At 45.0% G+C, this 27,801-nt stretch overlaps 1 protein-coding gene across 2 annotated transcripts in view; it reads right to left on the bottom strand.

The window, feature by feature from the left end:
* Positions 1-2,548: 2,548 nt before the first annotated feature.
* TGFB2 (transforming growth factor beta 2) overlaps positions 2,549-27,801 on the bottom strand; it is a 56,198-nt gene continuing 30,945 nt past the window's right edge. For both annotated transcript variants that reach the window (XM_036453491.2, XM_036453492.2), the window contains 6 exons: positions 20,307-20,470; positions 9,261-9,393; positions 9,027-9,137; positions 7,304-7,481; positions 5,951-6,104; positions 2,549-3,101 (listed from right to left, as the gene is read on the bottom strand). In XM_036453491.2, the coding sequence (XP_036309384.1) occupies positions 2,943-3,101; positions 5,951-6,104; positions 7,304-7,481; positions 9,027-9,137; positions 9,261-9,393; positions 20,307-20,470 (899 nt within the window). In that variant the 3' untranslated portion in view covers positions 2,549-2,942. The remainder of the gene's footprint in view (positions 3,102-5,950; positions 6,105-7,303; positions 7,482-9,026; positions 9,138-9,260; positions 9,394-20,306; positions 20,471-27,801) is intronic.

Genomic DNA, 27,801 nt, shown 5'->3' on the forward strand with positions numbered 1-27,801 from the left:
CTAGAGCACCACAAAAAAAAACAGACATACATCGTGTTAAAATACAGCGGGATCAGTCATCAAAATACAAAACAGCTATTCTTATATTCCTTTTTTTTTTAAACCATGTCAACCGTAAAATTGTACTGCTGCTTAACACATAAAAACTGCCCCTCCCCCCACCCCCTCATACTAACATTTCCCCCCTCTCTCCCCTTCTCCCTCCCCTCCCTTCCCTCCCCCGGCAATATTTACTTATGGGAAATAAAGACCTTATAGAACCCCCAAACTAAAAAAAAAAAAAAAAAAAAAGATTCAAGAGATCTTAAAATAGAGCATTTAAAATATTAATCAGTGCATTCATGAGGAAAGACAACATAATACACAACAAAATGTCATTTTCTGAGAAGAAAATACCTGCAGGAATAAAAGGGATTTACATAGAATTCATAGAAAAGTGGAAGAGGAAAGAAATCAACACCCTCAAATCCAGGACTGGGTTCCATCCACCACAAGGGCTGTTCCCTACTGGGTCCTCCGACCTCTGCTCCCTCCTCCTGCCATTCCAGTAATCCAACTTGACCATCCAATTCGCCAGCGGTCAGGAAATTCCAAAAACAGAAAAGTTGACTATAGCAAACAGCTTCTCTTGGGTTTAGGTGAAACTGCAGATATCCCATTGTGAGACCTACGTGTGTTGAGCTTAAAGCTAACTAAGGGACAATTGCCAACTCCTACAAACTGTGACATGAGGTGACCTCCTTCATTTATTGAAGCAAAGCAAATGGCAGCAAACTCTCATTCACAGGGGGGGAAAAATGTTGTTGTTTTTTTAATCATGGGAGAATTTGGTTTGTGCCTTCTCAACCTTCATAGAACATCTATAAAAATCTTAACTTCAGCCTGGCCGGGGTGATGCAGTTGGTTGGGCATCAACCCCATGAACCAAGAGGTCACCGGTTCGATTCCCAGTCAGGGCACATGCCTGGATTGTGGGCTTGATCCCCAGTAGGCCGCTGATTGATGTTTCTCATCAATATTTTCATATCTCTCTCTCACTTCCTCTCTCTCTAAAATCAATAAAAACATATTTTTAAAATACCTTCAGTGAAATAAGCTGAATGACTTATGCTGACCTGTTTTCTTTTCTCTCCCTTAAAAAAAAAAATCAATAAGAAGATAAATCTTCCCATTCCCCCCACTCGGAATACCAACAGCCCAATTAAAGTGAAAGATGTGTCCTAGGAACTGGCTGCTTTATTTTCACAATAATTCTGATTGAACCAAGTGAGAGAAACCTTTTGTAACTGTCACCAGGTTTCTGTCAGATCCTTGAGCCTTTGCTAAAATGAAAACATTTTGACTCAGTGATCTCTGTATCTATACTATTCCCCAGTTTTCCTAAAACAGGAGCTTTTTAATGTCTGAACTGATGAGTAGTGATGCTCTGAAGATGAAGGAAGACCACTCAACTCAAATCTATCTCCTTTTGCAAAAGAAAAAAAAAAAGGACAGGTGGACTCAGGTAGCTTACGTCATCGTAATAGACAAAGTACAAAGCACAGTGGAGCAAATTCTATATAACACATGTATTTTTAGTGCAAATCAAAATCTAGGGGCTTTACTCAAAAAAATACTAGTCAGCTAAAGGAAACACACAATTCGGAGTGATCGTGAAAAAAAAAAAAAAAGAAAAAAAAAAGAAAAGCCCAAATTTAAGTCCAATCTAAATCATAGTTGACATTATTACAGCACATTAAAAATATGGTAAAAATTTACACATTACAAGCCAAGTAGTTAATGTTTTGATTTAATAGTTTGAAAAAAAAATCGGCTGATGTGTTTCCAATTATACGGGCTTCTATACCCATCTATTGTAATAATAAAGGTATGGTTACAATATGGAAACTAAGAGAACCTATAACATAACTATACAGCAAGACTTCCATGTTTGAAGTTTGATCAGCGCGTATCAAAGCATTGAAACCTCTCACTGGTGGACTGACAGGGAAGCATTTACAATGACAAAGAAGAAAAAAACCCTTCCAAACTTCTTCAGATGGCAAGTTTCCTTTATTAACAGGCTTTTGGCTTTGAACCTTACAAGATGCTTCCTCTGGCAGTTGGGACATAGCGTGTGTTTTCAGGGTCTTTTATCTCAACACAGACTTGTGTGGTCACAGAAGAACTCACCTGGGTTTTCATCCGGCTCCTATGACCTCTTTTTTTTTTTTTTCCTTCTTCTTTTTTTTTCTTTTCTTTCTTGTTCTGGCTCGTTAGAGTTCAAGTTCCTTAAAACCCTCCATGAGTTTCTGGCAAAGGATTTTGGTCTCCACTTTGTACACCTGTTTTCTTTTCCAAGGGCCATGAAATGTTCATTATGTAGAAACACACAATAAATAACTCACTGTTAACTCTAAGAGTAGGACCAGGGAAGGGAGACTATTGCATAGCAATACAGACAAATCAAGTGCGGTGGGGGTAGGAACTTATGTACAACTCCACTTAACGGGATTTTCCTGTGTTGTTTTTTTTTTGTTTTTTTTTGTTTTGTTTTTTTTTGTGTGTGTGTGTGTGTGTTGTTTCCTTTCACATAATTAACACTAACAAATTCTTCCAGTGTTTATTTATTTTTTTCCTTAAAAAAAAAAAAAAAGGTTTTGCTTCTTGTCTCTCTCACTTACGGAGTAGGTGCAATGTAGAATCAAGCCTTCCACGCATTTGTTGTTGTTGCTGTTGTTTTTTGCTTCGTTTTGTTTTGGATGCCAGTTTTAACAAACAGGACGCACACTTCCACGTGTCTGAACTAGTACCGCTTTTCAAAGGATTTTTTTTTTTTAACACTGACAAAGCAAGCTCTCTTAGGTTCCTCCTTACAAACTTGTTACGTTGTGATCAAATCATCATCATCATCATCATCATCATCATCATGTGGTTACCATCTTGCCACTTTCCCAAGGCTCTTAGCTGCATTTGCAAGACTTCACTATCATGTTGGACAGCTGTTCGATCTTGGGGGTCTTGCCGATGTAATAGAGGATGGTGAGAGGTTCCAAGTCTTGGGACACGCAGCAAGGAGAGGCGGATGCCTCCGGGTTGATGGTGTTATATAAGCTGAGAACCTGAGAGGGCCCCGGGGAGAAAGGACAAGAAAAAAAAAAAAAAAAAAGGGCAATTAATTTTTAAATTCCCAACATCGTAGCCCTGAGTGGGCAATGCAAATTGTTTGCTTGCAGTTTTCTTTTTTTTTTTTTCTTTTTTTGCTTTTGCTGATCCTCACCTGAGGATATTTTTTCCATTGAGTTTTGGAGAGAGTGGAAGGGAGAGGGAGAGACAGAGAGGGAGAAATAGCTATGTGAGAGAGACACATCCATTGGCTGCCTCCCGCACACGACCCCAGAATGGGCCAGGGATCCAGCCTGCAATCGAGGTACTTAGTGACCTTGACTGGAATCGAACCAGGGACCCTCCATTTCCCAGGCCAGTGCTCTAACCACTGAGCCAAATGTGCTAGGGCGATCCCCGCTCTCTAACAGAAGGGAATGTGACTTTTCCCGATGGCAGTACGCAGCTTCCCCGGTGATGATAAGGAGTCATTTCCAAGGATGCCATTAATGTGTTAGCCAAACAGCGAGTGACCTTTTCCTCGAGATTCACTGCGAGTTTTTTATCCCGAGACAGATGATCCGTTCAGCGCAGCAACACTGGCTACTTTATTAAGCCACCTCTGGCTCGTTGGGTAACTGTCCAAACCACATATTTGTGACCACGACAGTTATTCTTCCTCTCTCCTTGAAAAACAAGCAGGTCTCTGCCTTCACACACTCCCTCTGTGTATCTGGGAGGGGGAATTATGTTTCTACTTGGCAACTGGGCCTGCCCACATTACAGCTACTGTTGCCACGGCCCCGAGGAGGCCGCCTGGCTAGAGGGCCCGGACAAAGGGACAGGCATGAGCAAGCTTCCCTCACATGGCCAAGCTCATGGCCGGCCTCAAGTGCCAAAATCTACAGGGGAGCTGGGCAAACAGCTGAGGGGAGGAGAGTCATAGTTTCTCAATTTAAAGTCTTGCATAGGTGGCCATTTATTATATAAACAAATAGACTTCATGTCCCACTAACATGTGATTTTTCTTAGGAAGTAAAGAGGAATTGGATACTAGGGATTGTCTAACATAATTGATAACCCTGAAGCTCATGTGTTCAGCTGAATGCATGATGGGATCTCGTTGGCAGTAGATTCTTTTTCCTACCCTGCAGGGAAGGCAGGCTGTCTAATGCCTCTTTAATAAGAAGATTTGCAGAGGCATAACCCCAATGGGTAGCCACATTTCAGGAATGAAATTCTACCAAACGGAGCCAACAGAGGCCTAGTTATAAAGCCAGCGGTCTACCTTGTAAGCTTCTGTTTGGTTTGGGGAACATCACCTACATGAACATGCTCTTTCTTTTTCCTTTTTTAAAATTATTTTTTATTGGTTTCAGAGAGGGAGGGAAAGGAAGAGATAGAAACATCAATGATGACAGAGTATCATTGACTGGCTGCCTCCTGAATGCCCCCCTACTGGGGATGGAGCCCACAACCCAGGCATGTGCCCTGACCAGGAATTGAACTGTGAATTCCTGGTTCATAGGTCAAAGTTCAACCACTGAGTCACACAGCTGGGCTCCCCTTTCTTTAGAAAAGTGACAGGTTTGGACAAGATAACTTATCACATTGTGGAACAGTAGTTTTATTGCTAGCTTTACCCGGTGGCCAGATAAGTTTCTGTTGAATGAGTACAAAAAACATTTTACATAAATGCTAAAGGCAATCTTTAAAATTAAGTACCCATTTTGAAGTTATTTATTACATGCTCTTACAACCTAATATCTTTTAAAAGTATGATACTTTGTAAAACACTGTGTAATATGAATCAAGAATTCTCGTGATCCAACTGCAATGTGTCATGAAGTCCTTCTTCCTCATCAGACACCAAAAAAGAAGCATTTGAACAAATATAATTATTAAATATAAACTCTTCGCTCATCTGGATTGGGAACCCCCAGCATCCAGCCTAGGACCTGCCTCTTTATTGGCCTCTATCCTCATTAAAGTAACTTGATAATATTTTCAGAGTCTCACTTACTTGAGCTTACATTTAAAAATACTTAGAAATACTAATTTTCAAATAATTTTCCCATGCATCACCTTTTCTTCACATCAACTCTCAAGTTTGGCATTATTAACTTAAAACATAATTTTTATTTTTATTTATTTAACCATAGTGTGATGAAGGTAGGGGGCAGGTGTGGGTGGAGGGGGTCGATGGGGGAAAAGGGACATCTGTAATATTTTCAACAATAAAGATTAAAACATCTTTAAGGATAATTTTTTAAGAGAGGTGTTCCTTTTCGCTGATAAGAAACTGAGGTTCAAAGAAGTGAAATCACTTTATAATTGTCAGACTCCGGTGACTCACTTTGCCAATGTATCTACTGAATCCTCAGCGTTCTCTTTTTCAACATTATCACCTGATGATCAGAATTCATGTGGGAATACAGTTGACCCTGGAACAACACGTGTTTGAACTACATGGGTTCACTTATATGTGGTTTTCTCAGTCAGCCCTCTGTGTCACCTTTTCTTCACATCAACTCTCAAGGTTGGCATTATTTATTTTAAACATCTTTATTTTTGCATTGGTGGATTCAAACTACCACAGATGCAAAGGACTGACAGTAGGCACTCTTCTACTCCATATTATATAAAGGACTTGAGCATCTATATTGGTTGATATTCGTGAAGGATCCTGGGATGAATACCCTGCTGACACAGAGGGATGACCAGTTAGGTTCTGGGAGAGTCAAAAGTTTCACATATCTTCGAGAGTCAGTGCTTGTAATGCCTGCATTGTTCAAGGGTCAGCTGTTATCAGCAGATGCACATTAGCAACCTAAGAATAGAAAAGAGGAGCCAACCAAGTACTTACCCTGCTGTGCTGAGTGTCTGAACTCCATAAATACGGGCATGCCCCAGCACAGAAGTTGGCATTGTACCCTTTAGGTTCATGGATCCATTTCCACCCAAGATCCCTCTTGAAGTCAATGTAAAGTGGACGTAGGCAGCAATTATCCTGCACATTTCTGTTAAAAGAAGAGCAATGGAGATTTTAAAGCAGATTTCCCTCTTGCCCCTCATCCCAAACCAGGAAAGTGACTCATTCATTTATTCAGCAAATATCTATTAGCCAAACCATGGGCCAGCTCTTCATGATTTCATTGTCGCCTAAGTGGCTTTCGCCATGGGTTGTGATGGTGATTTTCTGCGACAACTTTCCCTTTTCAACTCTATACCCTGACCCCATGTCTGAGATCTTGAAAATCAAGCCTCTCCCTTGAATGACCAGCTATAAACAGAAAGGTGGCTGATGGAGACCAACCTCTTTCCAACCAGCCCTGCACAGTGTTGCCAGCCAGCCTTTCCTGCCCTTTCCAGTATAAAATGAGGACATACAACAGCTTTTTTCTAAGCTCCATCTAAGGCATTTTCCTTTGAAAACAAATCCTTTATTTCATGTCATGCTCCGTGATCTAGGAATGAACCAAAGATCGGGAAACATGGAGTCTTATTTTATGCAAATACTGGCCCTAGCAACCCCAAACGCTTGTGAACTCTGACCCTTTGAGTACTTTATCAACGAGGACCCCTCGCTGCTCCATTCTGGAAAGAGAGAGTCTTCCCTTTCTCAGGGTTGGTAAGAAGCCATGGGGGAACATCCACACTGCCCCCTCCGTGGACTCACGTGGGAATAGGAAGTAACTCTGTGTGCCCTCCCTTCTCGCATATTCTGTAGCTAGAGACATGACAAATAGCATTCTTCTTCCACATCTTGCATCTTGGTTACTGTGTAAGCACTATGACCATGGGCAGTGAGGACAAAGGCTCATACAGATGGTGAGCCTCCCTGATTAGAGAGCCACCACATCCTTCAAATAAACTTCCATTTGATGGGGGGGAGGGAATTGAGTGGGTGGCCAGTTTATTTTCTTCCTCAGCCCCAAACTGCTTCAGAGGGATTGTGTGGGGGATGGGGAGGATGAATTCGGGGGACTATCTTTCTCCCTTTACACTCCATTTCTTGCTCAAGAGATGATGAATACAACTCAGAAATAACTATATTAAGCCCGTGGGAAGAACGATGTTATGAAATGCGATGGCCGCACTGTTCTATACCGGACCCTACGCCATGAGTACAGGGCTAGTCCATTTGACTAGGGGATGGGCAGAGGCAGTAAAGGAGTTACCAGGGGCAACGACTTGGTTGTATGTCTGTGTTCTTTACCTAAAGCAGTAGGCTGCGTCTAGAGCACGCTTCTTCCGCCGGTTGGACTGTTGTGACTCCAGTCTGTAGGAGGGTAACAACATTAGCAGGAGATGTGGGGTCTTCCCACTGTTTTTTTTCCTAGTGGACTTTATAGTTCTCTGATCACCACTGGTATATGTGGAGGTGCCATCAATACCTTGAAAAAATGCATTTGGGTAATAAACATTTAGCTTTACCTTCATCAGATATCATCAGCCATATTTTTTTTTTTTCGTTTGTCTACTGTCACAAATAGCAGTGATGACCACCATGTCAGCATCAGCTGGCGACAGTCATTCCCTACGGAAATAGATATGGTGCAAGAGGGCTAAGCAGGTGGCAACAAACACTTCTAAATGGGGCTCTTGTCAGAAGGCAGGTCAAGGTCCAAGACCGGGCTCGTTGGCTATGAAAGTCGCTACAGAAGAAGTCTTTGACCTCTAGTCCCAGGGCAGCCCAGGCAGTTCATTCGAGTCAATCCCCAGTTCACGTTGTGTTCAAACCCCTCCATGACCAAACACACAGCAATAGAACCTGCCTTTGTCACTCTCTGGTTGCCTCTCTTCCTGGGAGAACTCAACTCAAAACTTTCCTCATGAACAGAAATGAAGACTTCCCCTAAATTGCAGTGAATTCGGTTCAAATGAAACAGAAGTCACCCTTCCCTGATGCTATTTGGGGAAGCTGGGAAGAAAGGGTTTTTTCATTGGGTTCATGGCATCCTCAACACTTTCCTGATCCCATCTGAGATTTAGAAACTCGAGCTCCGCAGAGCTCACCCAGCAGAATGCCAGTTTGAGCATTTCATCTCCACACCCTGGAGAATCATGACGAGGTTACAGGCTGAACTAAATCTCCTGACCTCTGGGAGTATTTTTCCATGAGCTGGGGCCACGGTAGCCTTCTGCAAGTGGATGGACGGAGGGCCCAGGTGGTGTCACTTAGGGAAGGGCAAGGGGCATCCTGACCCGGTGGTGAGGGAGCAGTGCCACAACCACACACGGCATCCACTTCCCTCTCAACCTCTCACCATCCAGGGACTCATAATCTAGCACCTGATTGGATGATGAGAGAGGAGGGGGAAGTCTACGTTGTTGTGGGCATCTCCTCATTCTCCTTGACCTTTGGCTAATTCACCTACCAGGTAAGCAGGAGCCTGGGGGAAATTAAAGCCCTGTTAGGAGTGTAGACACTATTATAAAAGTCTGATAAGGAAGGCACCCAAAATATTGGTCACCAGCCAGGAAGAGTGAACTGGTTCCCCTACATGGAAGGTTAGTTAAAGGGATTGGGGAGCAAGAGGGCTTCCTTCTTTGTGAAATACAGATAAGGGTTCCTGACATTGGTGTGGGGGATTTCCTTAAATACATGCTATCTTCTTCGTTGATGATAGTAGCATATGTGGAACATGGGTTCGCTTACATGCTTAAAATAACTATGTAATGGTTTGTTGAGTCAGTCAGTCAGTATTGCTAAGTCATCATTGGGCATCGAGCGGCATAAAGGAGGAACCACGCCCTTTCTTCCGATCCTTTCTGCCTTCAAGTGTCTTTCTCCAACTGTATCTCTGCCCAAACAAATGATACTCCCTAGACCTCACCAAACAATCCTGTTTTCACCTGCAAATTGACGTCATCACCCACAAGGTTGTTAACAGAGGCCCTCCCCTCCCCCCCACCTTACGAGACCACGTTTCAGTTACCTGCAAATCTCGCTTCTAGTTCTTCGCTTTTATTGGGGATGATGTAGTTATTGGACGGCACAAAGGTGCAGCAGGGGCAGTGTAAACTGATTTTAAATCCCAGGTTCCTGTCTGGAAAACATGAAGCCAAGGAGGTCATTTGCATGAGCGTCTGTGCCCTTACAGATGCAGTCAACTTTGCAATAACTTAGGGTGGCTGGACATCTAGGGAGGAAAACAGAGGGAGGGTGTAACCTTTGTGGTGGAGCCACTCGTGAACAGCGTCGGTCACGTCGAAGGAAAGCCATTCCCCTTCCGCTCTTGTTTTCACCACTTTGCTGTCGATGTAGCGCTGGGTTGGAGACGTCAAATCCTTGGATTTGAGAATCTAGGGGAAGGTAGAGCAAGGGGAAGGGCTCAGTTGGCATACAGACAGCAGGAGGAAGCCATGGCTGAGAGTATTCCCATGTGTTATCTACATGTAGTGTCCTCTCCAATGCATGGCCACATTCAGGAAAGCCTACCACCAGGCCATCCGCCATGAGAAACAGAGCCACTAAATCAGCTGTGTGTTATTATCAAGGTGACAGGACCCATAAAGCCAAGGGTCTAACAGAAAGTGACAGTCATTATTTTGCTTTGCTGACATAAGCTTTGCAAGACTCCGGCCATCAATTCTATGCTATTAAGTTAATGGTTTTGTTATTCTGCTTCCCGACTTCTTTCATTGGGGGGCATTGGGATGTGGGAAGTGGTCCGGTTCAAGAGGACCCCTGCTCGCCCTCTGTGGGCCCCTGAATTATAAATCTGCTAATAAACAGAGAAAGGTCCTAACCCTGGATCCAAAACCCTCTGGCATTAAAAAATGTAGCATGCCTCGGCTTTTGGGTAAGTCTCAAGCTGGGATATTTGCTCTCAGCGTGACTTGTTCTGATTTATAAGGATATTCCATATCCCATGGATTTGGGCAAGAGAAGTCTGGCCGGGAGCATAGTGAGGGTCTGAAAGAAAACCAGCCAGAACGCTGCGAGTTAGAAGGAGGCATTTATTTCCAATAAACAAAGAACACCTGCAGCATGTTCTTAGATTTCTGTAAGAAGTGGACATTTTAGGGGTTTTGTGAGGTTTTTAAATTCTGTTTTTAAATGACATTGTTTTCTGAACCAGTGAAAACAAGATCCTACATCTCCTAGCGCTGCATTAACTCTCTACCCAGACCCGTATCCTACCTTTCCTCAGCCCTATGTTTGTTTGCTTGTTATTGATTTTAGAGAGAGGAAGGGAGAGATAGGGACAGAAAGAACAATCAATGTGAGAGAGAAACATGTCCCACCTGGGACTGAAACCCCCAACCTGGATATGTGCCCTGACCGGGAATTGAACTGATCAAGCCTTTGGCATGCGGGACGCCATTCCAACCAACTGAGCCAGGACAGCCCTGTGTGTGGCTGTTACTGCCCTTCCTGGCATTCAGACTAACTCTTCCATGATCATTGCATACAGATGGCCTCGGTTTCTCTGGAGGGTTCCTTAGCTTCCCCAGGACTATGTCTTCAATTTGATGTCCTTTTAAAGCACAGCCCCTGAAGGAATTGAATGACTATCTGAACTTCTACAGGATTTATTTACTCTCCTTGCAAAACAAACATGCATAATCTTCCCATCGACTTGAAAATGCACTTCTCTTCTGTGTGTATGTGATTTGGTCTCAGGTCATTTGGCAACAGAGTATGTGGCATTACAGTAGCCTGTAGTTGTCTTCTGGATTAAGTTTACAAAAGGAAAGAGATTCATGCACTTGGACTCTGAGGTGTTGGTGTGACTTTTCGACAAACCTTATTCCTCAGGCCTTTTCCGTGAGGTCCACCAAACCCCACAATGTGGACACAATCTAATCGTGGTTCTCCCAATAGGCGAGGTGTTCCTTGTGAATTAAAGGAAGCAAACAAATGGGACTTCAGGGCTGGGCCCACTGTGTTCTGGGCTTGGCACTAGTTATTTCATTTCTTTTTAATCCTCAAAACGTTGCTGTCAGGTAGATCAAGCAAACTCAACTCCAGGAGGTTAAGTGGCTCGCCCAGTGTCTCACAGAGAATCTTGGAAGAGAGAACGCAGAGCAACCCTATCCTTTTCCCACTTCGGGGCTGGAGTTTGAAGACCAGAGGATTGTGGGAGTCAGGGTTGCAACACGAGTCACCCTTACCCTGGTCCAGGCGATATAGAACATTCAGTGATGGAGGCAGAGACTTTTAATGAGATTATAATAAATGTTGGTGCAAGGTGAAAATATAAAATGTGGACTGCGTACGTAGTTAATGCTGACATGAACCTGTGCCTTTAAAATCAAAGCTTAACATCAGTGTTTTCTCTGGAAATCCAACCTCGCCTTGAAAACTCTCCCAGTCGGGCCAATTCAATACCATCCATCCAGTTGGGAGTGAATGGTAGACTTAACCTAACCTGGGATAACAATGATGAAATGATGGTGGGGAAAATTTCGGGCATTTCCATCTGCCTTAGTGCCTGAAAAAGGACTAACATGCCCAGGACTCATTTTCCTGTCTTTAACTTCCTTCCCCTTGCTGACTTCCTATAATGTGTTATTTTATGTTTTTGCGTATCTGCTTTGCTCCTAAGTAGCAGTGTGTCTCATTCATGTTTCTATCCTTAACTCTTAGACCTACAGTCTAAAATAAAACATTGCTTTCATTGGGAAATTACTTACATAGGGTATACATTGATAGATCTATGATATCGATCTATGTGATTTATGCATATGAGTAAATATAAATTATATAAATATAAATGTAAATATATAAATATTTTTCTTTGTAAAATGCCTTTAAGAGGTGTTTCCTCAGCCACAGAATGAATCCCAGTAGGTTCTGACAATGGGCCATTTCATATTGTCACGTGGGTGAAATGTTCTCTACATCTTTTTATCCACTCAAGACCCAGCTATTTGAAACCACCCAAAGAGTCAGCTGCTCTGCCGCCTCACGCTGAAACGTGGAAGTCACTTTGGTCCAGCCCAGTGGTCGGCAAACTCATTAGTCCACAGAGCCAAATATCAACAGTACAAAGACTGAAATTTCTTTTGAGAGCCACATTTTTTTAAACTTAAACTTCATCTAATGCCACTTCTTCAAAATAGACTCAGCTGTGTTATTTTGTGGAAGAGCCACACTCAAGGGGCCAAAGAGCCCCATGTGGCTCGCGAGCCGCAGTTTGCCTATCCCTGGTCTGGCGGGTTTGCCATCTCGAACTTTCTGGCCAAGGAGTTCTTAAACCCACTTGCTGCCATTTAACTCCGCTCTTTCTGATCCAGTCCTCCATGCAAACAGGAAACAGCTGCTTTCCATCAGCCAGAGAATAACCCTCCTAGTCCTGGAGACTATTATTAAGTCCCCCTCAGCATGCCCGCTCTCTGCCTCTCTCTCTTTCTCTCTCTCTAAGCTAAATAAACCCAGTTCCTGTAGCTGATACCCAAACCTTGAATCACGTGGGTCACTAACAAGGATGAATGGTGCTGTATGAAAGCACTCCTCCTACAGTTTCGTGATTGTGCTAGAAAACCTTCCAATCCCCTCTCGGTCTCCAATCTCCACTTCAAAGATATCTTCTTTCTAAGAATAGGCACACCCTCCCTATTCCCTGTTTATCTTCCATTTTTCACCCGCTACATTAATGTGTAAGGGAAGACAATCCATCAGACCGTTCTTAAATCCAGGAGTCCATGCAAAAATGACCAGTTCGGTCAACTTCCCATTCTCTGTTAGTCTTCGCTGTCTCTAATCTCTCAGCAACACATGTACAGAGGGAGAGTTCACCATCCTGAATCTACAGCTGTGTCCTGTAGAGCCACAGTTGTTCCCAGATCTTTTTATCCATCTTTTCGGGACAAAGAACACATAGCAGGGCCCTACCAGTCCCGGGTCTGTCTCCTGCACCAACAGTGTCTGAACGGGACAGACCCAGGGACACCCTTTCTCCCAGCCTCCGGCCCCTCTCCTGCATCTCACCAGTCACCACCTTCACAACCACCTCCCAGACCAGCCAACACACCTGTTTTCTTTCTGCCTGAACTCCTTACTGCAAACAACCACACGCTCCCAAATTCCTCAGAATTATTCCACCACCGAGGTGGAGGCCCCATCACCCGCCTAGCCCCCTGCCTCTGCGGGCCCCACATCCACCTCTCTCTGGGCTTCTGTTTTGACCTTAACCATGTGGCTCTCAAGGGCGGGGGCCACTTCTTTCTCAAGTTGCTGGGAAAGAAGAGTGAGGGCCTGAGCATCTTAAAGATGCTAAACCAGCACAGTGGCCGCATTCTCTTACAGAACGTGCTGAGGTCTCCCCAAGAGGAGTGGCACAGCTCAAGGCCATGAAAACCGCCCTTGCCTTGGCCTTGGAGAGGAGCCTGACCCAGCCCCTTTGGGTCTGCAGGCCCTGATTCTGCCCATGCAGACCCTGATCTCTGACTTCCTGCAGCACCACTTGCTGGAGGAGGAGGTGAAACTCATCAGGAAACTCATGGTCTAGAAACTGATGAAATACAGGCTCAGGAATGAGGAGAGCCATTACGCTGGGAAACTGAGTGGAGTGTCTTCATCAGGACACATTGCTTTAAAAAAATATATATTTTTTGAAAAATTTGGTGGTTCCTCTCTGAGATTTGACCCAACAATTCCACTCTTAGGTTTAGACCCACAAGAACTGAAAGCCATGACTCAGACAGGGGCCTGGACACGGATGTTTATACACAACAGCTGAAGATGGAAACAACCCAGGGGCCCTCCATAGATATGCAGATAAACAAAAAAAAACATATAGTCATAGACTAGAATGTCATTCAGCCATGAAAAGGAATGAAATGCTGACACATATTACAACATTGGATGAATCTTGAAAGGATTGTGCTAATGGAAATAAGGCAGGAAGAAAAGGACAAATAATTGTATGATTTCACTTATCCTAGGTACATAGAACAGGCAAATTCATAGAGCTAGAAAGTAGAATAGAGGTTATCAGGGATAAGGGTAGGGGTAATGGGAAATTATTGTTTAATGGGTACAAAGTCTGGAATGATGGGAAAGTTGTAGAAATGGATAGTGGTGATGATTGTACAACATTGTGAATGGACTCAATGTCACTAAATTATATAGCTAGAAGCTAAATTTTAAGTTATATTTTATTACCATATTTTTTTCTAGTTTTCGATGTGGCAGAGACAGCTATAACAAAAGAACAAGAGGAATAATAGGATAAGAGCCTAGAAGAATGCTGTATTCAGGTTGCAACTGTCCTGAAAATTTTCTCTTCTTTAAAGAAATTAAACACTAGAAATGGTAGATGATTCAATATGGATGTGATTCATGGAAAAAATATAAGGACTGGCAGGCAGTAGGCAGAGCCATAATCAAAGACAAGTCCTTGGCCTCTTATAAATAAAAATTCAGTGTGTAAATTGTGTGTGTTGTGATATATATATATATATATATATATATACACACACACACATATATATATATATATATATATATATATATATATATATATATAATATTTTAAGGTCTTCATTCTCTCTGCCTCTCATATGTTTCTACTATCCCCCGATTTAATACATTTTTCATTAAATAACAGACCAACAACCATTCCTTACTGAATTAGAAAAGAGAGCTCCTAATATATTGGCAGTGAGACACAGCTGTCTATCATTGAGCTACCACCCACCCTGATGCCTGAATGTTACCTTCACTCCATTATTGACATATACACACTATCTATGTTGTGTCCAAAATACCCACACATCTCCTTTGGCAAGGCTCTGAGCTCTTCACTGAATTACAAAACTCCCAACACAAAAGGATCCATTCATCTCTCTGTCCCTGGAAAGCAGCCAATCGGGAAGTGGATCGAGGCAGAAGTCACTGGTGTTACCCAATCGTTTGGGGGCAATAAATAAATAAAAGAAATAGCAGTCTAGATGCAAAGTTATAGCTAGAGGAAATCTTGGTCTTAAAGAATGATGTTGTAAATCAGGATTTGGCTTAGACACGAAGGAAAGACACCTCATCCACTCCTAAGAGACATTGCAAAAGTGATAAGAAAACGCTGGAAACTCTATTTGCATATTCAGACATCAACAGACCTCGAGGAGAGCCAAGAGGCCACCAGAACCCAACTTCTGATGGGAAGGGAAATTGAACAATCAAACTAGAGAGAGAAACTGCAGCTTAACTCCTGTGAGCCCATCTTGTCTTTCAATGCATTTCATGTATTAACTGCACTTAACATAACTATTTGCAGTGACTTGCATGGATTAACAAATGTGGAACTAAACATTCACTCTGCCTGAGCACCATTTCTCACATCTGCCTGACTTTGAGTGAGCAACCTCAGTAGCATGAAATTCTAGTGTTAGATAGCCACTTAGAAGCCATCTACACTACATCCACAACACTACAGCTCATTCTCCAACATCTCTGTCTTCAAAGACTTCTCAGGACAGTCAACTCACTACTCTTTTAAAATATATTTTTATTGATCTCAAAGAGGAAGGGAGAGGGGGAGAGAGAGAGAAATAGCAATGATGAGAGAGAATCATGGATCGGCTGCCTCCTGCACGCCCCCTACTGGGGATTGAGCCTGCAACCCGAGCTTGTGCCCTTGACTAGAATTTAACCCAGGACCCTCTAGTCTGCAGGCCAATGTTCTATCCACTGAGCCATACCAGCTAGGGCCAATACACTACTTTCTGAGAAAGGCCAGCACACTTTTGGACAATATTTTTTTTTGGGGGGGGGGGGGGTAAATGTTAATTTCTTTCAATGGGGTATCGAGTTCTGAAAAGATAGAGGGAAACAATAGCATTATTCTGGTTTGCTGACAGTAGCAGCTTTGAGAATAGTACTCATTGACTTAATTTGGGAGGAATCTGACTCTCTGATTTGAAATCTTGACAACATCAACATTTACTTTCATGCAAACAGAGCCCTCCTGAAGGCATGTCTTGGCTTATCCACAGGGGAAACAACCGATTCTCCCTCATTCTTGAATGTACTTCAACATTCACCCTCCAGAAAGCTTCCACTGACTGTGCAGGAGCCGTGTACCTTCATGACAACCCCTCCCCTCCTCCCCCCGCCCACATGTACTAAAACATTTAATATAATCAGTTAATTCACTTAGTCATTACTCAATCTCTGAATAATTACTGCATTAGAAACATCTGGAAGGCTTCTTAAAGCGCTGATTATATGCACCTGGGTCCTCATTTACCAATTTGAATTTATTTTATAGCCCACTTCCTCCAGTTTAGTTCAACAAATATTAAGCCCTAACTGTGAGCAAGGCATTGCTGACCCTTACATCCCAGGACAAGGAGCTGGTCCCTCTTTCTTAAAGGAGTTCTTGCCTTAGTAAGGGCATACGGGCATCTCAACAGAAATGTGCAACCATGTGTTCACAGGGCACCAGGAGGCCCCTGAAGCCAGGTATCTGCCCCAGCCTAGGGGGCCCCCGAGAAGGTGAACAGGTAACTATGAACATCCAAGAAACTGGGATGGATACTAGGCAGTAAGAGAACAAAGTCCAGGTGCAGAGATGTGCTGAGCCAATGGTCAGCAAACTCATTAGTCAACAGAGCCAAATATCAACAGCAGAACAATTGACATTTCTTTGGAGAGCCAGATTTTTTCAACTTAAACTTCTTCTAACGCCACTCCTTCAACATAGACTCGCCCAGGCCGTGGTATTTTGTGGAAGGGCCACACTCAAGGGGCCAAAGAGCGGCGTGTGGCTCACAAGCCGCGGTTTGCCGACCAAGGTGCTGGGTGAACCAAAAGATGCATCCTCTTTCCTGTCTGGGCTCTCTCATCCTTTCTCAGCTGTGTGTGCTGGAGTGTAGGGAGACTTTGCCTCATGGGTGTTAGACTCCCCGGACTGCTACAGACTGTGTGGCTTAACACACTGGAAGTTTGAACAGCAGAAGTTTACTCTCAAAGCTGTGAAGGCCAGAAGCAAGAAACCAAGGTGTTGGCTGAGCTGTGCTCCCTCTAAATGAGGATGAGGGAGGCTTCCAAATCCTCTTCTAGCATCTGGTGACTGGCTGGCCATCTTGAGTATTCAAGCTGTACAACCTCAACCTCTGCTTCTGTTCTCACGTGGCTTCTCCCTGGGTGTCTCTGTCTTCATGTGGCCATCCTCTTATAAGAATGCTGGTCATATAGGATCGCCCCCGTTCCCCAGTGTTATCTCCTTTGAACTTAACCAATTACATCTTCAACAGCCCTATTTTCAAATGAGGTCATTTTCTGAGGTCTCGAGGATTGACTTCAATATCTATTTCTCCAGGGGACGCGGTCCATCTGTAACGGTTGATGTTGATACATCACTCTGGGTTGAGTATGTTAGAAATGCCCAGTCTGGTTGTGAGCAAATCCAATTGTTATCATTTGTGTCCTTCTTACCCCTTATTCTCCCAGCATTTCCCCAGTCACTGCCTGGCATATTCATAGGGACCAAGAGACATAAATAGAACAACCCACACAATCAAGGATCAAAAAGCCCATCTTTTAGAGTGATAAGTAGAAACTACCCCTTTGGGCCCTAGCTGGTTTGGCTCAGTGGATAGAGCGTCGGCCTGTGGACTGGAGGGCTCCATCCCCAGTGTAGGGTGTGCAGGAGGCAGCTATTCAATGAATCTCTCTCATCGTTGATGTTTCTATCTCTCTCACCCTCTCCCTTTATTTCTGAAATCAGTAAAAATATATATTTTTTTTAAAGTAAGAAACTACTCCTTAGAATTTTACACACACACCCCTAAAGAAATATATATATATCTCTGATGATGCTATATATATATATATATATATATATATATATATAGCATCATCAGAGAGTGTGAACAATTTTATACTGTACTTCACCCTTTCTAGTGAATCTGCTTCATTGTGGAATGAAAATGAGGGAGAAAAACCAAGAAAGAGAATTTCCAAGCACTTAACATAGCGCCCAGCACACAGGGAGCTATTAGCGATAACAACACCGTTGCTTAGTCACATTACACCAAAGAACACCGAATATCAGTTACAATCGCATGATTATTAGCATTTCTTGGGAGTGTGGCAGAACAGCTACTGTGCACTCGGTTTTTGGGGTCCTATCTGCTCACGAGGTAAACTGACCTGGGTAACATCAAACTTAATGCAAATGATAACAATCCGATTTCTCTAGGAGACAAGCCTGCCATTCGATCAGGTTGAAAAAAAAAAACTACGAGATATTAATAGCCTTAAACAAACAAAGTGCTTATTATACTTCATGGCTTTTTTTGGGGGGGGAGGGGTTACTATACTGTGTGTGTCTCCGATGTGGCTGGGTTGGGATTGGTACTAAGGAGATTGCACACTGTAAAATTTAGCACAACAGCACCGTTGAATGGTTTTTTTCTTTCCAGTAGCACTTTTTGTGAAGTCTAATTGAACACAGTTTTTTTGGCTGGCTTTTTCTTTTATATGCCCTCAGGCAATATGAGAAAGGAAAGCTGAACTCTGTGTGTGTGTGTGTGTGTGTGTGTGTGTGTGTGTGTGTGTGTGTGTGAGAGAGAGAGAGAGAGAGAGAGAGAGAGAGAGAGGGGTGGGGAGGAGGAAGAGAGAGAGAATAGCATGCACACACATGTATTTGGGGTTAGGAAAGGGGGCTTTCATTAACCTTATTAGTGCTATACTCCCCAAAATGTTAGGATCCCAAACTTTCATTTTGCAGCAATGGGGATCCCTTTAATCAGCAGGCCTACATCGTCAGCCATGTATTTTCATGCTAAAGCCTCAGGGGTGTGCGTAGTTTAAAATCTTTTGCAGAAATACATATATTTTTCCCAATAAAACCTGGTTACTTACTTATTTTACTCCATAATCATCAATTTGCCCTTTCATCCTCAAATCTGACACATCATCTAACATTTGCTATTCAGCTTGAAGCCAAAAATAAACAAGTATAAACATTTAGGATTTAGCCACTGTCCTGTGGACCCTTGCAACTGGTCTCTGCAAATGATATTTCACCAGATTTGATGAACTGGTGATTGCCTAAGTGCAAACTGAAGCGGGTACTGAGGCCCTGGCTGGGTAGCTAGTTGGTTAGAGCATCGTCCCAACACACCAAAGTTTTGGGTTTAATCCCCGGTCAGGACATATACAAGAATCAACCAATGAATGCATAAATGGGTGGAACAACAAACTAATGTTTTTTTCTCTCTCTCTCTGAAAAAAAAAAAAAAAAGTTTGAAAAAAAAGAAATGGGCATGAAATTCAAGAATTAGAGAAAGAGGTAGGAGAAAGCAGGACTGCTTTTATTTTCACTCTCTTCTGTTGATCTGACTATAAAATAAAGACTGGGCCTGCAGGCTGCGTCACTGCCTCTCCATCTGGCCCCGGCTATATTCTCTTCTCTGTTTTCCTTAATCCTTCTACACTGTCGTGCAGGCCGTGGTTCAGAGGGCGGCCTTTCCTGGTCCCGGCAAAGGTGACTTCAGCTGATGTCTGGGTCACTACCAAAGTGAGCAGCTGCTGCTCCTGACCCGGGGTGCCTTTGAGATCCACTGAGTTGTTTTGTTTTTTTAATCTCAGTACATCCATCTATGGATCCCCAGTAGGGGATATGCAGGAAGCAGCCAATCAAAGACTTCTATCTCTCTCCCTCTTTCTTCCTCTTCGAAATCAATAAAAATATATATTTTTAAAAAGAATAAGTGCCCTAGCCAGTTTGGCTCGGTGGATAGAGTGTCGACCTGTGGACTGAAGGGTCCCAGGTTCGATTCCAGTCAAGGGCACATGCCCAGATTGTGGGCTCAATTCCCAGTGGGGGGCATGCAGAAGGCAGCCAATCAGTGATTCTTTCTCATGTATGTTTCTCTCTCTTCCTCTCTGAAATCAATAAAATATATTCAAGAAAAGAAAGGAAAGGAAGGAAGGAAAGAAAGAAAGAAAACAGCCATAGGATGAGAAGAGGAAGCTCTGTGATTTCTCTCCTTAGGGTGGGACTGGACCTGGGTAATCTGACTTTCCAGATTAGGAGGTGAACTTCTGGACTAAATGAGTGGGTACCCCAGTCACTCATGCTCAGAGCATCACCACGCCATACTAAGGGTTCTTCCCTCCGGAGTATGAGGGTCTGTATGATGAGTGGGGGTGTATAGGATGGTTTACATCAGCTCAGAAAGTCTAAGGGAACACAAAAGCTTTTACAAACCCAGGCTTCAAGCTGGTTGTCCATGCCAACAACCCAGACAAAGGTTACCTGGTACAGTTCGATCCGCTGTTCGGGCACCCTGGCTTTGGGGTTCTGTAGACGGAAGACTCTGAACTCCGCCTTCACCAAATTGGAAGCATTCTTTTCCATGGCTGAGACATCAAAGCGGACGATTCTGAAGTAGGGTCTGTACAATGTGGGCGGGATGGCATCTGTGAAAAGTTAGGGCGATCATTGAAAATGATAAAAATCCATTGTTTTGTGTGTGTTTTTTCTCTCTCTCTCAAAAAGGAAAAAAAAAGAAAGTGAAGCTGTGAGACAGTCTCGAGAAACCATAAGGAAAATATCTACAGAACGATTTCGTTTTCAATAGCCCATTTCATACCATTAACAATTTAGGGGGAAAAATAAAATAAACATGTGCGTTCGGTTACAGGAGCAGCGGATTAATGGAGATTAACAAACCACTTTCAACTCCCATTTGCGGGCGTGCAGTGAACCCTCCGCTTTGAAAGCTGGCAGAGCCGTGGAACATGCTAGATGGCCATGAATTGGAGCATGTGTCCTGACAGTTGATGCTGGAGAGAGCTGTCAACCTCGCGTACACTGTAATCGCATTCGCCAGGAAAATAGCTCCTAATGGCGAGCAGTTTGCCCATGTATTTTCTTTTTCCTTGAAAAGTTGGCATCCAAATGTCCTCCTCTCTCCAGGTTCATGTGTTGCATCTTTTTTTGGCTTCGAAGGTTTGTTTTTTTCGCACACATGTGACCAAATACGCCCTCTCGTTAAGCTAGGATGAGGAAATCGAAATGAAAAACAACACAGAACTATACCCATGGACCAGCGATACAACATCCAGTCTTGGGATAATGTCCTTGCCGGGAGGGGACCTTGGCTGATGGAGAGAAAGAATGGGCACACATGCCTTCAGTGCTGAGCCATATAAAACAGCCCACCACGATTTCAAGCTCAGGGTGGCTAGAGTTTTGTGATGATTTTGTAATCGCCTGCCATTGCTTTCAAGATGGCAATGGAAGCCATACCAAAAGCAAAACGGTTCCAAATTCCATCCCCATGCACCCTATACAGTACCCATTGATGGAGGCCCTCACCCCGGGCAAGGCCACCTGCTTCAGATCTTTCTGCCATCCTATTCTAAAATCCCTTACAAACTTTCTTTCCTTATTCCAGAATGTTCTATCCACTCTGATGCCTTCCTTACCCTCTGCCACCCACTCCTGAATGGCTTTGCTTGGTCACAACAGAATCTTTCACAGTTGCTGATGGCTCTTGACAGACGTTTTGATGACTCCATCATTGTGTTTGTTTGTTTTGATCCCCCCCCCCCCCTGTGCGATTTTAAGGACCTTGAGAGCCAAGACCATGTTTGCCAAGTCTTTCTTCTTCTCTGCGTACCCAGGACAGGGCTTTGCACACACAGTTGACCGAATATCCCGTTTACACGGCTGGTCATCAATGGGAGCCTTGAAAGACTCCGGCATCTGGCTATTGGCAAGGCCAAGTTCTTATTAAGTAAATGAGCCATCTTACCGATCTTAAAATAGACATAAATACCTTTTGTGATTTCTGGAGAAATCCATGCCCTGACAATTACACTAGAGGGAAAAAAAAAAAAAAAAAAGGCTCGGAACACAGCAAGAATTCCTCATCTGAGAAGCTCTGCACTTTCTCAGCCTCAGCCCCAGAGCCTGGCCTGTCCCTGTGGCCAGGCCCTGGATTCTCGGACAGCAGTTCATGGGGAGTAGTGAGGTCCAGGCCATGCTCTGATGGAGGACTGCTTCAGGGAGGACTGCTTCAGTGACAACTGTGTGACCCGAGGGAGCCAAAAGTCTCAGTGGCAAACAAACAAACAAACACATTTTTTAAAAATCTAAAGCAACCAGGTCTCAGAGAAAAGAAAGCATTCACGCCGACACAGCGATGGCCATGAACTAGTTGGTGGGCAGTTTTCAAAGAGGGCAACCATTCACACAAGCAGGGAGGTTTTGAGGGCCACCAGCAGAACAATTTGAAAAGGTAGCTGCTGCCTTGGCCAGTCTGGCTCAGTGGATAGAGCATCAGCCTGCAGACTAAAGGGTCCCAGGTTCAATTCCGGTCAAGGGCTCATGCCTAAGCTGCGGGCTCCATCCCCAGGAGGGGGCGTGCAGGAGGCATCAGCCCAGCCCAGGTGATTGAACCGGTTGGTGTCCACCGACCAGCTTAGCACCCGGGACAAGAAGCCTGGGTGGGGGTGGGGCCAGGCACTTGGGCTCCCCACCCTCTCTGCTTTGCCCAGAGCCTTCCTAGTGGCTGCCTGCATCGTCCCGTGGCCTCCCCATCAGACACTGCACACGGGCTTTGAAAGCGCATCCTGGAAGAGCAAGGCTCACTCAGTGTGTCTGCTGTCCTTAGAAAGCGTAAACATCCAGCCCAAACCGGTGTGGCTCAATGGATAGAGCGTCGGCTTGGGGACTGAAAGGTCCCGGGTTCGATTCTGGTCAAGGTCATGTACCTTGGTTGCGGGCATATCCCCAGTGGGGGGGGGTGTGCAAGAGGCAGCTGATCGATGACTCTCTCATCGATGTTTCTAACTCTCTGTCTCTCTCCCTTCCTCTCTGTACAAAATCAATAAAATATATAATAAAAAAAGGAAAAAAGAAAAAGAAAAAGAAAGCGTAAACATCCAGTTCACTTCCCCCTTCGCCTTTCAACGCAACCCCCCGCAGGCCTGGTCCACCAACCCCCAGCAACACCCACCCGCCCCCTCTCATCCTTCATCAAGTGTGCAAATAAGAGCTCTCGAGATTTATTTTTATTCTCTTTTGTGTTTATTAAACTTTGAGCCATTACCCCTTTCCCCCCTTCTCTGGTCCTTGGCCTTATACTTTCTTGCTAAGGCAGCCATGGACCACGAGGTCAATTTTGTTTCTCCTTCTTCTAAGCAAACCGTCCAAGGATTGTGTCTTAGGCTTAGGAGCTTTGAAGGGGCGCTTGCAAATATTTACAGGAGTAGCTTGATCGTGAAGTCGGGGGGGGGGGGGGGGGGGGGGGCGGTTCCAAAAAGGGGTTGGGCCGAAACCAGTTTGGCTCAGTGGGTAGAGCATCGGCCTGTGGACTGAAGGGTCCCGGGTTCGATGCCGGTCAAGGGCATGTACCTTAGTTGCGGGCACATCCCCAGTAGGAGATGTGCAGGAGGCAGCTGATGGATGTTTCTCTCTCATCGGTGTTTCTAACTCTCTACCTTCCTCTCTGTAAAAAAAAATAATAAATTAAAAAAATATTTTTAAAAGAAAAATAAATAAAAATAAAAAGAATGGCCCTGATTAGGGGTTCTGGTCGGGGTTGAGGGGGGGGGCTGACTCGGTGCAAAGTTCCCCCATCAGAGGCGCAGAGCTGACATCCGGGCCTTTGGACGCCCAGCCTGCACTGGCTCTCACCGCCCAGCGCCTGGAGGCATAGAACACAGTCCTTGTTCTCCTTCCCAGAAATGACAGGGCTCCCATCGCCTTACGGTAATCGGCGTGGACTTTGACAAGCCTAATGCGTGCAGTGGCCCCTTGTCCCTGACATCCCCAGCTTCTTGAGGGAAGCAGTTTGGGGTCCATTAGACGTCCCAACCCATTGAGCAGCTGTAGGTCCAATAAAACAGCCTCCGTGTGTGTGTGTGTGTGTGTGTGTGTGTGTGTGTGTGTGTGTCTGCGCACGCAGACACAGCCAAGCTAGAAACCAAGACAATTGTGTTTTGGGGTTTCCTGAAATTTGTCTTGGCTCGCCCGCGGTGGATTTCATTTCACTACCACATCCCAAATGCCGCTGACATTCAAGTCACAGCAATTTCACACGCAACGACCGAGAAATAAACAGCGCATCAGCCGTGGTTTCTGACGCTCCCTCCGCCGTCGCTCCTGTTCAGTGTAACCCAGCCCCCAGAGCATCTGTGATTGGAAGTGGGGGTCACCACTCAGGGCCGGTGTCAGACCGGATATGCTGTTGGCAACTGGGTGTCTAACTGTGTCAGCATCAGCCATGGGACTTGGCCTTCATGTCCCTGCTATTTGAGACGGGACGGACTGTCAGCGTGAGCATCTGGCCCCATCTGACACAGGGCCCCCAAAAGCAATCGCAGGGGATGCAACCTGGGTTGGGGTGGGGGGTAGCTTGAGCTCAGGGTTTCTAGTTCCTTCTGCAAAGTTTCCAGCATCCTCCTAATGCCCACCTCCAGGGAGACACCTATTTTGTTTCAATGCCTCTCTGTGTCTCATCACGCTTGGAATGCAGGCCTTTGGGTGGGGGTGCTGGGTTTTGGCAGTAAGGGCCTTGGTTGTGAAAAGGGGTGAGCCTATTACCAAGAGGTCACGGTTCGGTTCCAGGTCATGGCACATGCCCAGGTTGTGGGCTCCATCCCCAGGAGGGGGCGTGCAGGAGGAGCCGATCCACGATTCTCTCACACATGGATGGCCAATGTGTGTCTCGCTTGTCCTGGATGCTTCTCTCTCTTTCCAGTAAGCTTCTTGGTGAAGCTACCGCCTAATTGGAGGCATGATGGCGACCTGTGCTTTGCCCAAAAGCTAAGCAGCAGGGCGTACCCACGAGGGTTGCAAGCTATTTACTAATTTCATCACGTGACCACGGACATCTTAAAGTAAGGACTTGGGAGTGGGTAAATATGAAGAGGGAGAGAGCGGGCCCGGATTATGCAGTTTGAGATGGGGAAAAAGCAAACACAGCCAATACTCAGGCTCTCTGAGACTCTTCGTGGCATTTAGAAATGAGAGTCCACAACGGAACTGCCTGGCAAGTGCTCGGGCCTCTCTCACTGTCACTGGTGTCTCTAGTTCCTCTTATTATGGTTTTTGTCTACAAGACAAGACAGGGCTGCCTCTCCCAGACTCAGGACCCACGTGGATGGCCTACTACGGTCTCTTCCCTGACTTGGGCTCAGATATGTTTACTTACTCATGTATCTAGTGGGTCTAGTCCTGATACAAGCTGATCCATGATTCCCTTTCCAGTTGATCCTACTTAGAAATTCTTAAGCAAGCCAGGCTGACATGGCTCAGGGGCTGAGCATCAACCTATGAACCAGGAGGCCACGGTTCCATTCCTGGGCAGGGCACATGCCCGGGCTGTGGGCTCAATCCCCAGTAGGGGGTGTGCAGGAGGCAGCTGATCCATGATTCTATCTCTCATCATTGATGTTTCTCTCCATCTCTCTCTCCCTCTCCCTTCTTCTCTCAAATCAATCAAAACATACTTTAAAAATAAACAAAGAAAACATTCCCCCAGTGGCACATCTTCAAAGTGGACGAACAGGATTCTCAGTGCTGTCCTACTCACTCCCTTCTAGAACCCATCTCACCCTGAAACGCCCATCCCCCACTCTTTGGCCCTCTGAGGGTCCGTTTCCAAACAGGTTTCCTGGGAAAGCCGATGGGGCAGGTCTGAATTAAGACCTTTCTGCCCAATGCTGGCCCTGAACTTGAACTACAAGGGTGGCTGGTGGGAAGGAAGAATTGCTCTGAAGGAGTTGTTAGTGATCCTTGTCCTCATTAGCATCTCAGTAGCGGGCCATGCCGTGCCTTCCAAACACTGTAATACAGTCTCAAAGGACTCAAAGGACGGTGCTTCCATGGGGTTGGAAGATGTATCTGTGAAGGGCGTGTACTCTCTCCCCCCCTTTCCCCATCCTGTTTGTATTGGCAGCCTAGCTCTGCGCAATTAAGATAGGGGACCTACAGGAATTATAGGAATCCAGATGGGACTCCGTGTGTTAGGCCGGTTTTAAGAAATCCCGTTCATTTGGGTGCTCAGCAGCCTTCTGCTCAAGGTCAGGCCACCGTTCGTGAGAGGAAATGAAAACAGTCTTTAAAGGGAGACTGTGCATCACACAACTTGACCGTGGCACAGTCCTTTACAGCATCTGCTGAGTGTGTGTGTGTGTGTGTGTGTGTGTGTGTGTTTATTTAATTATCTGAGAGCAGGCCCAAGAATTTTGCTTCAGTCGTGTGCTTTGGGTGTACAGCGGCTGTAAAATGTACCGATTTTCATCTGCTCTCGTGGACAACAGGGAGAGGAAAGTGACTAAAGAGGAACAAACAGCCAGGATCTCGGAAGAGTTAAAGGCAACTAGTTCTAGTTTATTTTACACCCTGGCAAAGAGGGAGGGCGCAGTAATTTTGAGAAGCATGAATTCTTTTTAAATGTATATTTAAATGTATATAGATCACCCAGTGGCACATCTTTATATATATATATATATATATATTTCAGAGAAGAAGGGAGAAGGGGAGAGAGAGAGAGAAGGCACAGGCCTGGGTTGCAGGCTCGATCCCCAGTGTAGGGTGTGCAAGAGGTAGCCAATCCATGATTCTCTCTCGTCATTGATGCTTCTATTTCTCTATCCCTCTCCCTTTCTCTCTGAAATCAGTAATGACATACTTTTTAAACTGTGTCTTTCTTAATGTAGATTCCTACTTACAACAGAGGACACATTTAAAAACAGACACCTGCGTTCCTGCCTAGCATGTTGGCCCCTTCTAAAGATCATGCACGTCCCCAGGGGGTTAAACATGGAGAAAACAGGGGGTCATGTCCTGTCTAAATGGGGCTCCATTTTGGCTCAGGGCCTTCCCACGAAACCTCTGCTGACATCCCACCCAGAGCTCCACAGCTGTCCCGTGACTCCCATGGGCAGAATTGAAGCTCTGAGGCTGCCCTCCCTCAGTTCCCTTCCCTTTTCCTTTGTTTCCTTCCCTGAAACTTTTCCTTATCATCTAGTGTTTCCTTCAAAAGCCCAGTTACTCCCCAGAAGACTCTGCACACAGCTTACTCCCTGGCTCATCCATATAACAGCCTCCTCACCGCGTACTCCGCTATTTTCAAAAATCAAGATGAGCCCTAGCCGGTTTGGCTCAGTGGATAGGGCATTGGCTGGCGAACTGAAGGGTCCTGGGTTTGGTTCTGGTCAGGTCACGTGCCTGGGTTGCAGGCTCGATCGCCAGTGGGGGGCATGCAGGAGGCAACCAATCAATGGTTGTCTCTCATCACTGATGTTTCTGTCTCTCTCTTCCTCTCTGAAATCAATAAAAATATATTTTTTAAAAAAATCAACATGAGAGATCAAAAGAGAAAGAGCCTCCATATACCACCAGGGCTTGGAAGGGATGAGCAAAGAGAGCCCAGAGGAGAGCAGAGAGGGCATCTGAAGATGCTCTCAGCACTGTGTTGGGAGCAGGCGCTGGTCCCGTTAGTCCTCCTTCCTAATCCAGACTCCTCTCCCTCAGCCCCGGCCGCTTCCCTCCAGGCAAATGACTCCCCCGCCTTCTGCCTCCAGGTTCGAAACGATGGAAAAATCATTCTTTGGCTTCTGTGCCTTTGCCCAAACGTCCAGCGGGACACAGTGGCGTAGAGAAAGAAAACAAGGGAATTTCCACCGAGAAGTCAGCCAGCTACCTGCTTTCCCTTGGAAGTGAGCGGTGCTGCGAGCAGCCACTTTATCAGTCGGGCATCGGCATGAATCAGCGGCGGGGCCGTCTGCCTGTG

Source organism: Pipistrellus kuhlii, unplaced genomic scaffold (genome assembly GCF_014108245.1).
Source record: "Pipistrellus kuhlii isolate mPipKuh1 unplaced genomic scaffold, mPipKuh1.p scaffold_m20_p_25, whole genome shotgun sequence".
Classification (NCBI taxonomy): domain Eukaryota; kingdom Metazoa; phylum Chordata; class Mammalia; order Chiroptera; family Vespertilionidae; genus Pipistrellus; species Pipistrellus kuhlii.